Genomic DNA, 11832 nt, shown 5'->3' with positions numbered 1-11832 from the left:
TTGATGCAGTATTTCAACTAATGGGAACTTCGTCAGTCTTTAATAATCAACATATGAAGTCCAAATGTCAGTGTAAGGTCGTCTGAGCGAACCTGTGTCATTTCCGCGTTTCAGTTACAGAAAGCTGGCGCGCCATAATGCTCTAAACGACATTGGTTCCCTAGTTCACTAAAGTAAAGCTATGTTGTACTCAACCACAATTTGGTCAATTACGTTTAATTACTGCAGCGAAACGGATGTACGCGTGGTATTTGGCAAAATGTCCTCACTTTTGACTCGTATTGGTTCACAACCTAAGACACTGTTCGATAATTATTCAAATACATTCCTGTTTTCTCATCGCCGCTGTTCGAAAAGCGCGCTCTTTGCGACTCTAATTATTGCAGTCATCTCCAGTGACATTCAGATCAACTTTTTGAAGTTCATTGACTCGGTACTAAAAAAACATCAACTGAATTTTACTAAAGTACCTAAACGCAGTGCTTTTGACTTAATATAACTTAATTTACAACTGAAAATGAACAACGGTTGCTATGACAACTCCGACGCTCGGTCATTGTTTGGTTCTAAAGATGGCCGCCGCCAGTGCGCGGTGACGTAAAAACCGCGCCCACGGAAAAACCGCTGTGGCTTCCTCCAGCCGTAGTTTTTCGGTTTTCCTCAATCAGGAAAAACCGCCAAGCTTTTCCTGCTTTCAGCGGGGCCGTAAAGCAATCCGCAGATTAAATCGCGAGCGTCGTAAAGGCGCTCGCCCGTATCAATCAAAACGCTCCTCCATGTGACTCGAGCGGCGGCAGTCACTCAGCGCAGCTGTGCGCCCTGGATTGATCTTCGTGACCGTGAGCCGCAATGACATCAGCGAAAGGAGCGCAGGCGGTGCTGGCGTTATCGCTCCGTGCGCGTTGTGACGACTGCGGCGTTCGTTTTTGAAGTCATGGCGGTCAGGAAACGTGGCGAAGTTAAGAGGCCCGCGGCAGAAGCAGCCGCTTCGTCGCCGAACGGTCCACAGTCGCATGCGGCGGTGCCCGTGTTTTCGACCCGGAGGATTGTCGTGCGCGTCGGCATGTCCGTCGCGTTGCTGGCTGCCCTCTACGTTCCCGCGTGGTGGAAGTCCGGGAGCGTGAGGACGTTCGCGTCCCGCGACGAGGTCTTGGCGATCAAGTCGCAAACCGTGGAGTGTTCCAAAGACTACGTGAACGACCGTCGGCTATTCAAGGGTGCGCTTGCGTGGTTATGTCTGGTCGTCGGATGCGGTGAAAGCACGTTCACGCATCACACTTTTGCGAGACACGTGTGGTTCGCGTAAAATACGCCGACTCGTTTATTTCACCGCCGCGCGTTACTGTGGGCAAAGATCTAGGAGCATTTGCCTGGCCGTTATGACGCGATGATTCACTCCGCGCGGGAGAACAGCGGAGATCTACATCACATTGAAAGTCAAGCTAGGCTTTGGATTTTGCAGCAATCTGCACATGATAAGCGAAGTAGCCAAGTTGTGGGAGAGGGGAAGACTGTGGGGGTGGAGGCATGGGGGAGGGGGAAAGCTCGATTCGACTTTTTCCCTTTCCTTTTCTCTACGTTCTAGTATCTCTATACATTGTATTCATGTTACCTGCACATTGACTAGTGCAGCATAGTTATGCAATATTCATAAAGGACATTAGTAATTGTATGCAATGTTCTACAGAAACATCAAAGTACTATATACTGTACTGTACGTTGTGTGGCCATCACAGTAGATCTACAACAACAACACCGGTTTGCATCCCACCATTGTGCAGATTGTGCCCCCCAAAAGTGCGGAAGAGTGGTTTCGGACAGCGTGGTCACCACTGAAGAGAGTGATGCACTGTTGAAGTAAGATGTCCTCCAACTACGTTTTGCAGATGAAAAGAAAAAAAAATTACAGACATCACATTGTGTGTGCCGTGTAATGTGTGCATCATGGACTGTTCATATGTTGTACATAAAATAGCTTTTCTTAAGGAGCTGTAATACTTGTGCACGGCTGTAATAGACCGATTTGACCACGTTCAAAGCACATGCGCTGTCGACAGCAGTCCATGCCACTTTCGCTCTGTGCTTGGGTTTAAGGCATCATTGAGGGGAATGCCAAGGACGATGCCAGTGCGGATTCGTACAGCAAATTTTAGGGGGAAGTTCAGGGAGAAGCGTCTGCTCAACACCGCTCCTATTGCATGCAGAATGTTTTCATTCTCACCTCCCTACCTTTTGAACTCAAGGGCTAAGCGGCTTTGTTATAGTAGAAACATAATACACCTCTTACCATAATTGTCCTTCAGCCTGCTAAGGAGTGCTACAACCAGCATACTTTGTGGCACCAATGGCATCAGTGGCATCAATTTGGTACCAATGGCAGTAAAACCAGCTCTGAAATTCGTCAATTACCATGCTGGCTAACATATGAGTATAGTTATGCAGTTAACATGTAGCTGGAAGCCTTGGTGAAAAATTTTGCTAATCAGTTAATATATGCTCTGGTGAGACAACCTGATAAAGCTTCACAGCATAGTTTGTATGTTACATCGCATTTCTATGCATGCACCAGGCCATCTGTAGTTGAAGTTATACTTTGTGCAAGTGGCAACCTATGCTTCTGCCTTTGTCCTTTTTCAGCCTGGCAAAGCGGGGCTTGGCATTGAGTCGTTCCGACGGTGGAGCTTCGATTCTTGATCTGCATTCCGGATCCATTTCCCTGGGGAAGAAATTCGTCAATGTCTACAAGTGAGTTCAACTATTCTGTTTCTGCAATGTTTTACCAATGCGAAGTGTTCTTCTCCAAGTACAAGCACATTTTGGCAGCCGAGCCTATCTTGTAGTTTTCGTTGGCTGATCCTGGTCACATTGCAGTCTAAAATTATGTGCCACAGAGGCCACTGGGTTTTAGTTTGCTTTCAATCTTATATCTTGCCATTACAAATATTCTGTCTTACTTACTTTAAATATAAACACTACACAGCCTATTTCTACATACCCGTTCACTACACGACAGTTACATTACTCATACAAGAGCTCTCTACAAATCATGAATGCTTCACATTGTATAGACGTCAACTATAGTTGAGTCTGCCAAATAATTTTTTTATTTTTTATTTGAGTACCCTAAAAGGGCTGTAAGCATTACAGGCCTTTTGAATACACTGAAATAAGGTAACACAACTTTTTGTCATAAACAACTAAACAATAAAACAAACTAAATGAGCACAGCAAGAAAGAATCGATGTAGAATCGATACAATGGCACTGCAATGTGTCCTAAAATAATGAATAATTTCGCAGATCCAGAAGTTTCTTAGAAAACATTTCAGCCAACAAGTGCTACATATGATTAGTAATAGTACACGCAATGTCGGGTGGGAGCAGACTTCGTTAATGGATTGTGAGGAGCTGTGAATGAAAGAACAGATCAGTATGGGTGAAGACATGTTCTACTTTAAGTTGGTGATTCAATCGTGAGGACACATGATGGTCTGGTTTGATGTGTAATGTAGCATATGATGAGTGATTGCGGTAAAGTTTGCGAAAAAAAGGACAAAAGTGTGAGCAGCCTGCGCTTTTCGAGCAGAGGTAGATTAACGACTTTAGTTCAATTTGACTGTCAGAGAACACATTGTAGCTTTCACAATTCCATTGTTTCCAAATGTGCTTGTTAACGCAACTTGTGTGTACTTTTCTTTCCCACAGACTGCTTGAACAGGAAGGCACTACACTATTCAGTGACCATGACTTGAAAGTCTACAAGTAAGTTACGCTTTAAAAATAGTATTCAGTAATGTGGCACTGCTAGTCATTATTAAAAGGCAGATGTTATGTTTCATTCTTCTATAGTGTGCCTGCATGACTCTGGATAATAAAAATTAGACTAGACAGTCCCGTGTTGAACCATCTTAAACCGTGTACCATCCTCCTGACTATAATGTGTGAATGCAAAGACTGAATTATCATCACTCCTTCCTGGACATTGTGCTGGAGACAGGGGTCTTTTGTTATATTGAGCTTTCTTTTCTAATTCATGCGGCATGGAGAAGCAACGCAATTTTAAAAATATCTATTTGGTATTAAACGAGGCTTCTGTCAAAGGTAGCAGGTCACTGGTCCTGACTTATTGAATGGCATTTTACACGAAAGGTTATGCAAAAATGCAACTTTTCTTTGTCACCTGTTGAAAAGTCGTAGTGGACTTTCTGTTCCAGACACAACCAGTCGCTGCCAGCCAGGAGAGTTGGTGATGGCATTGTAAAACAATGTTTACGACTCTAAAGAAGACTAAGCACAAACATGAAGTGCTTGCTCATCCTGTGCACTTTGTGCTAGTGTGTTTTCTTCCTCAGCAGTGCTAACTTGTTTCATAAAGCAATGCACAAGTGCATAGGCATGCAGCTTGACTTATTACAAGTCGACGGTATTTCTTTAAAACAAGTCCGCTTCATGTCCTACAAACATATATTGTACCAGTCGTGTGTCTGCTTGCCCCTGTCATCACAATTTTTCACTGTTTTCATAAAAACGCGCTTAAGGCAAAGACGAAAGGAATGGTACCACGCATGTACCATGCACATCTGACCATACTTCATTTCATCACCGCCAGTGTTGGCAGACTGCTATATGGTTCAACTGCAATGCAAAAACTTTCAACAAAAAAATTGCTACTGCACTGAACACTGAATGTGCTCAAATTTTGCCAGCTTGCTGTGGGACACGTACAGGTGTAACATGCATTGCATGATTGAAACTTGAAAATTTGGTGTCATGGCCTCGTTAATGTTCGTGATTGTGCCTTCTGTAAGTGGCCTTGCGTTTACTACCAGTCAATTTTCCATTATTGCTCGTACACTGCAGGCAGGTCAAGGACAAGATTCGAAGCCTGATCGGCTTTCAGTTTGGCATCAGGCCCGACTCCTTACACTTGACACACCCGACATTCTTCTCGGAAATGACGGTGCGGCCGGCCGTCACCGTCCACGACGAGTACTGGCACGTGCACGTCGACAAGGTCAGTTTTTGAAGCGAAATTTCATTACAGCCGGAGCTTGCAATACCTACTACTTTCCAATATGTGTTTTCGTTTTTCATTGCTATCGGGCGATAAATTATACCCCAGTCACACAGTGTGCTTTTGATCGGGATCGAGCCCGATCAGGATCGAATTCCTAGATCCCGATTGGCAGCATTTGGGATGCTTTCTGTGGCATCAAGAAATGTGGGGCTGCCACTGTGTCGTCTGTTCTATAGTGCAATGCAAAACTCCTTTTGCACTTCACAGCTTGCGCAAAGGAGCCAATCACAATTGAGAAATTCAATCTCGATTGGGCTCGACCACACTTGAAAGTTCTAGTGTTAGTGATATCACACGCGAGAGAAGAAACGTTAGTACCAGTTCTACTGGCTCCTCGACACGTTACCTATCATTTGGTCGCCACCTAGCTTTGCCTTTCGACACCCTCCTACCTTATGCGAAGCACTGTAGAATGTACTATGCCCACGACACTGCCGTTTTGGCATTGCGAGCGTCACCGTTGACACATTCACCTGTCTTGCCGGTTTCTCATCCTTCTCGGGATTCTCTGTTGTCATATCAGCCTTTCTGAAAAAACTCCCGTCGTGCTGCACAGGACCTGCCAGGGTTTTGTGGCAAAGCTTAGCAACTAGAGCTGCGAGCTTCACAGTGTTCCCTGCCACCTGCTAATGTTGTCCACATCTCCTGGCTCCAACCGTAATTTTTTCTAGATTCAGTGCTCAATTAATGAGCAAGGAGATAGCCTGACTGGGAGATGGTCTGTTACGAGTCATTTGCATGAAGCAAAGAAAGAAGACGATCAGCCGGATTTAGTGCGTGCCTCCCTTTCTGCCACGTTGGCTATCCTAATCTGTAAATAGCCCGTACATAGATCTGCTCTCACATTTCATGAATTTGCCAAAGTGCTCAAATAACGAAATATTTTATTCAAATATCAAACATCTTCTAATTTCTAAACGAAATGAAATGTGAAGGCTGCATAGAGTTTATCTAGTAAAAAAAAAAAAAGAAACCGGCTTATTACTTGAGACCTGTAACTCCGTACACAAGTAGGCTTCCGGTCAACTCAGGAGTTTGTGAATTAGGAACAACTTAAGGTGATAATTTCTAGTGCACTATGCAGACTAGTTTGTAACAAATTACATGTAATTAATTACTCTACTCAATTACATTTCTTGGTAGTGTTGTAGTTGATCAATTGCTTTTTTCTTTGGCAACACTCACTGTAATTACTTTTTCAGTAACCAATTACACGTAACCAGTTACTTTATTGACAAAACAAGCTGTAACAGGCATTGCAGCGTTGAGCGCTCGAATTTGGCATAACTACAATAGAATTAGCACCCCCAGTCGTGCCACGCAGCAGATGCGTAGATGCACATGTTCAGACAGGAAAGCCTGGTGCTCACTATTTGTTTCGTAATTCTAAAGGCAGGTCGCGCAGCCTGTATTGACGGCACTACATTCTGCATCTCGCGACGGTTTCGCGTTACTAATGCGGCATGAGCGCCAGCACGTCAGAACGTTGATGTTCAGTTAGTTTATACTTCGCATTTTCTCTTGTCATCATTGGATAGTTCCCAACATTTGTTTGCAAATTTCCCCGTCTGGTGTTTGTACATTACAACACCGCCCTTCCCTCAAGCGCATTTATCGATCGAGTTTTCAATGTCACTGCTGATGACGGTCGCAATTAAGCAAACGATGGAAGATGACCGACAAAAATCCTGAAAACCAATTCTTAGAGAAGATAAAAAGCAGCGTACAAAGGGCTGCAGAGGACGCAATGAAAGAGCCAGGCCAGCTCATTATATTACTGGATTTGTGCAATGTTAATCTACGTTAGGAGGAAAGTAACACAAAAGTAACCGATTCCTGTTTAGCAATTGCTCAGTTACTTTTTTGCTGCAGCAATTGGTCATTGTAATCATTGACATTTTTTAGTGCATTGTAATCAATTACTTTTTTGTTGTAACGAGTTCAAGTCTGATGCAGTGGCAATGACAGTAGTAAGACAAGGCGAGACTTTGCAAATAGATTACTGTGGCTAAATTGAGAAAATAAATTCGTTGGCTGCCTAAAGATGAGGCATCCTTATTAAATGGCAGCAAATTATTGAGCAGGAGTTAGCTAGTGTATGCGTTCGCTCAAGAAGCGGTGCATCTGAGCAGCAGTCACAGCTTCCCCACAGCAGTAGAGTGTTTCGGAACAGTCGCTACTTGCATCTGAGTTTCTTCCTGTAGATCCAATAAGTGCCGTTATCTCTTGTATTCGAACAGAAACAAACATTCAACAACTTTGAATAGCGAGTTACTGAATTAAATTGAATGGTGAAGACTATTTGATTCGCACTTGAAATTTCACATATTCACACATCCCCTCGCATTTGTCACCTCGTCACAGTAAACGATTTCCTGGAATTTTCTGTGTGCAACGACTTCCTGCCGCAAGAGCAGTCCTCAAATCTGCTTTAAATCTAAGTGGCCGCTCCTTAGAGCTGCAGCATTGTTCTTGGACCTAGGAGCAGTGCTGCTAGTACTTGTCGCGCAACAAAGGTGATATTATTAGTCCACCTCCAGGGACACTGGCCTTAACAAAACTCCCTAGATGCTTGTTACCATGTGTGCTTGTGCTTGTTACTACTGCATCTTGTGTGTACATATGTTTGCACACATGTGAGAGAAAGAAAAAATGGCTCATTTCATGCATCACCAATTCATCTGGAGAAGCATGCTAGGTGTATGGCCAGGCCAACATACCTAGCTCCCATGCCTCTCTCCTGGAATTGTTTGGCAGCTTGGTCAGTTCGATACGTTGCCATTACAAAACGAGGCTAGTCTTTCTTCAGCTTCTCCTACATTTCTCTGCTCCCAGCAGTGCGCGTACAGACTCCTCGCATCCCTACCTGTTGATCTGTCTTGCAGGAGCAGTACGGATCATTTCACTACACTTCACTGCTCTATCTGGCCGACTACAACGCAGATTTTGGCGGAGGTCGCCTGGTTTTTGTCGATGGCGTCAGGGGCAATGCCACGGTGGAACCAAGGAAAGGTGAGCGGCTGTGATCTTGGGGGTGGGGGGGGTATTCTTCAAGTGGCCGCCTAGTGGATGTGTGTGTTTCGTCTGCTGCTGAAGTTACTGATTGGCTGGGGGCACCTAATCAGAACTTCAGCAGCTGACGAAATGGACATGACCACTAGGTGGACCCTTGTCTTTGCTATCTCGTTCATTGGCATGCGTCCAGCAAGTATAAAAATCCCACCTGCTTAGGCCACTGCAAGTACAATGTATCGTAAATGGAACAAATATAATAAGATAATGCATGTGAAATTTATGCGACAGCATTTTAGCAAATCAATTGTTCTGAAAATATTCAGCAACACTTGCAAATATCCATTATGCAGTAGAACACCCTCTTTCACGATTAATAGACAGGTTTCGCTTGTCCATTAACACATTACCATTTGCAGAATACCCAAACACGGGAGAAGTGTATAGCAGCTACAACACTGGTAGCGACATCTTGTCACAAAGCTAATAGTGCACACAAAGCTAATAGTGCAGTAACCTATCATAGTGTCCTTGATGTAAAGCATTGACAGCGACATAATCATTAACTGCCCCCTTTTACAATTCCCCAATGAGAAAAATTCATGCAACACAAAAATGATTCAAACACATTGTAGTTGCACAAAGCGTTGCAAGATGTCACTAACAGCTATGCCACTGTTATCCACAGCTCTGACAACCTGCTAATCCATAAACAGTAAGAAGTTTATGGACAAGCTAAAGCTCTAACGACAGGGCAAGTAATTATAAAAGCACAAGCCTGTGTAATTCACTCTTTGTTATGGATGAAACAGTCCCATGTTCCATGCATACGATGTGATCCACAGGTCGTGTCCTGGCTTTTACATCTGGCTCAGAGAACCCGCACTTCGTGGAGAAAGTGGACAAGGGTGTGCGATATGCGCTGACCTGTGTCGTTCTCCTGCGACCCTTTGAAAGCCATCCGTGACCCCGGCAGGCCTCGACCGAGTGTCTGAGGCGCAATTTATTGTGAATGTGACATTGTCCACGAAGATGCGGGTGCTGGAGGTTGTTCATGGATGCAATGTGGGGTTGTTCTATGCATTCGTGCATTTCTAAATATCGGGAAAATGGAAGCGAAAGAGTTTTGTATTCGCAAAATGCAGATTTCCATGACCAAAGGGACTTTTCACGCATACACATAGTGATTAGAGACCTCTTTATATAAATACCTGATACATAATTTTATAATGTATACATAATTTATGCATACTAATTAGGAAAGTGGAAATAGAACATTTCTGTAACTGCAAAAAGGAGACTTTCGTGACAAACTCTTTCATGCACTATGATTTGACAACAACAATCTCTACAGTGATTCGACTGCCTCATTGTAAGTGCGACGCAGGCTTTTCAGTGCACACATACATGACTTAGCATGTCAGCGAAGTGGAAACGAAAAGGAAAGCTTTTAACCACAAAAAAAAAGGCATACTTTCATGACTCGCACCACTTTTTATGCATAAGATGGGACAGTGAGGTTGTCCTGAGTGATAAAGCATGTCATAATGAGAAGCTATCTTATCTGCAACGGGACAGTAACATTATCCACAATGATAAAGTACTACAGTAGAATCCCGTTATTGCGTTTCTTAGGGGACCAAGGAAAAAGAATGCACGGTCAAGGAAAACTTAACATGCGACATCAATTTTGTGGGGCAGATACACAAACAGGACTGACGATTCAGAGTGCAAGAGCCGGGAAAACGTGACAGAAACGTATCAACAAGTTTTACTGTATGCGGTAAGCCACGAGCTTGTTTGGCAGTGCGAGACAGTAGATTCGTACGCAACTATGAAAAACGCCATACTGAAAGGTTATAATGCCAAAGATTGGGTATGGCATTATAATCTGTAATGATAAGGAATGTCACTACGGAAATAGCTGCAGCCTGGTTTTACAGACCTCGGTCATTAACGGCACACTAGAGAGCAACACTTAACGAATCCTAGGTTTGCATCCTTTCGACATTGCTTTCGTTCATTTGGCAGAAAGCTTGTGCTCGTCAAAAATTTTACAAATTGTAATTCGAGTATAGGTCCACCCATATATTTGCAGAAATATTTTAACAAGACACACCCTTATTTACCACAAGCTTGGCTATTAAATATCGCTAGTTGATGCCGCAAGCTGCATCCTCGTCGGGACTGCCAGAAAATTAGGATGTTTCACAGGTGTCCTCGGTGCTGTCGAGTGGGTCGAGGAACTCCGTAGGCCTGGTACTTTTCCTAGCTTTGTTCACGAATATAGGTAGAGAGCTCACTTTGAGTAACATTTGCGAAAAGAGAGAAAAAAAAAAAAAGGTGGACCTATATTCGAATCAATACGGTAGTCCTCCTTTATTCGATGGACTTTTAAGTGAACTTGAATACATGCTCTAGAATTCCATGATTGCACGGCAAGCCAATGTGGCAGCTTCACGGCGGTGGCGCCACTAGTCTTATGTTTATTGCGTCCATTCTTGCTCACCGAGCCTCCATTCATGTCAGTAGAGGTTGTTGTGCTATTGCGGTGGCATAATTTATTAGTACAGCTTAACGATGCTTTGCACCATCTTTATAAAGCTTCAGCTGTTGCGTCGCTGTTTTTTTTTTTGTTAAATGTTCCACCACATTCTATGCCTATTCAGTATTTACTGCGCCTTGTCAGTTAAATGGGTCTGACACACACAGCTCTACCTTTCCTACCTATGCATTTGCCTTTTGGTAGTTGACCCATTGGGCTGTTGTAATAGCAAGGAACAAATTGCCCTTTCAAAGTTGTTTTTGAGACCAACATAATCGTGCATACCTTTGTTTGTTTGGATGTACATAGTTCATTCCATTGTTAATAAAAGTTCTTTTTTACCTGGGCAATCAATGTTTGCTTATCACGGCCTTGCCGTAATCATTGGGTAAGTTATACGTTTTTTCATTTTTTTTTTAGATTATACAGATATTTACTAAATTAAAGAGGCTATGAATGCAGTGAGCATGGCATATTTTTAGAGGAGTTGTTTGGCTAGACAAATGTGCTTTGACCTGAAAAACAAGTTTAACCCTCCGAGGGTCTTCACAGTACATGTGCAGAGGCGGAAGCAAGTTTCAAGTGGTCACCGCCGTGCACAGTGGCAGTGACAAAGTTCGGCAAAAAAAAAAAAAAAAAAAAAACAATTTGTGAGGCCGCAGCATTTATATGGGGACGGATTACCAGCACAGCTGTTTAGGCTGCATACATTATGAAATCATACATTTTTTCATACGGCCCACACTACACCGACACAAGTGCAGCCGCGGTCACCGCACCTCCGATGCACCTGCTGCAACAGCTGCTGCAGCCATGCCGGCACCTCCGACGCTGCATGAAGGCCAACTTGCTACACTAAGTGCACATATATATATATAAAAGGAAGTGCACTTAGTGTAGCAAGTTGGCCTTCATGCAGGGTCGGAGGTGCCGGCATGGCTGCAGCAGCGGTTATATCGTGTTTCTCTTGCACTGCCAAATTTATGTGGTTCTATTTGGACCCAAGACATTAAACTTATTTTTCGGCAGAGTGCTTGAAGCCTGCTTCACCTCCGCTGTGGGTCAGCCCGGTATTGCATTATCTCCGGGATCGGCCCACACATTCCCGTCCGTGCGCCGTGACACTAGCCGGCACTTCCAAAGTGATGCCTAGCATCACTTCGGAAGTGCTGAAACCTTCAGAGACTTCTAGAACATTT

The 11832-nt window shown here is 43.7% G+C and overlaps 1 protein-coding gene across 1 annotated transcript; it reads left to right on the top strand.

Moving 5' to 3' along the window:
• Positions 1-582: 582 nt before the first annotated feature.
• On the top strand, positions 583-10983 carry LOC119453247 (2-oxoglutarate and iron-dependent oxygenase domain-containing protein 3-like). The gene is given in 8 exon segments (XM_037715274.2): positions 583-1217; positions 1782-1857; positions 2638-2745; positions 3705-3761; positions 4860-5013; positions 7962-8088; positions 8934-9016; positions 9018-10983. Coding segments are annotated over 8 exon segments (954 nt in total). The 5' UTR covers positions 583-934; the 3' UTR covers positions 9084-10983.
• Positions 10984-11832: the final 849 nt, after the last annotated feature.

This window comes from Dermacentor silvarum, chromosome 5 (genome assembly GCF_013339745.2).
Source record: "Dermacentor silvarum isolate Dsil-2018 chromosome 5, BIME_Dsil_1.4, whole genome shotgun sequence".
NCBI classification, from domain to species: Eukaryota; Metazoa; Arthropoda; class Arachnida; order Ixodida; family Ixodidae; genus Dermacentor; species Dermacentor silvarum.
Note: the sequence above shows the minus strand (reverse complement) of the source record. Positions and strands in the feature narration are given on the sequence as shown.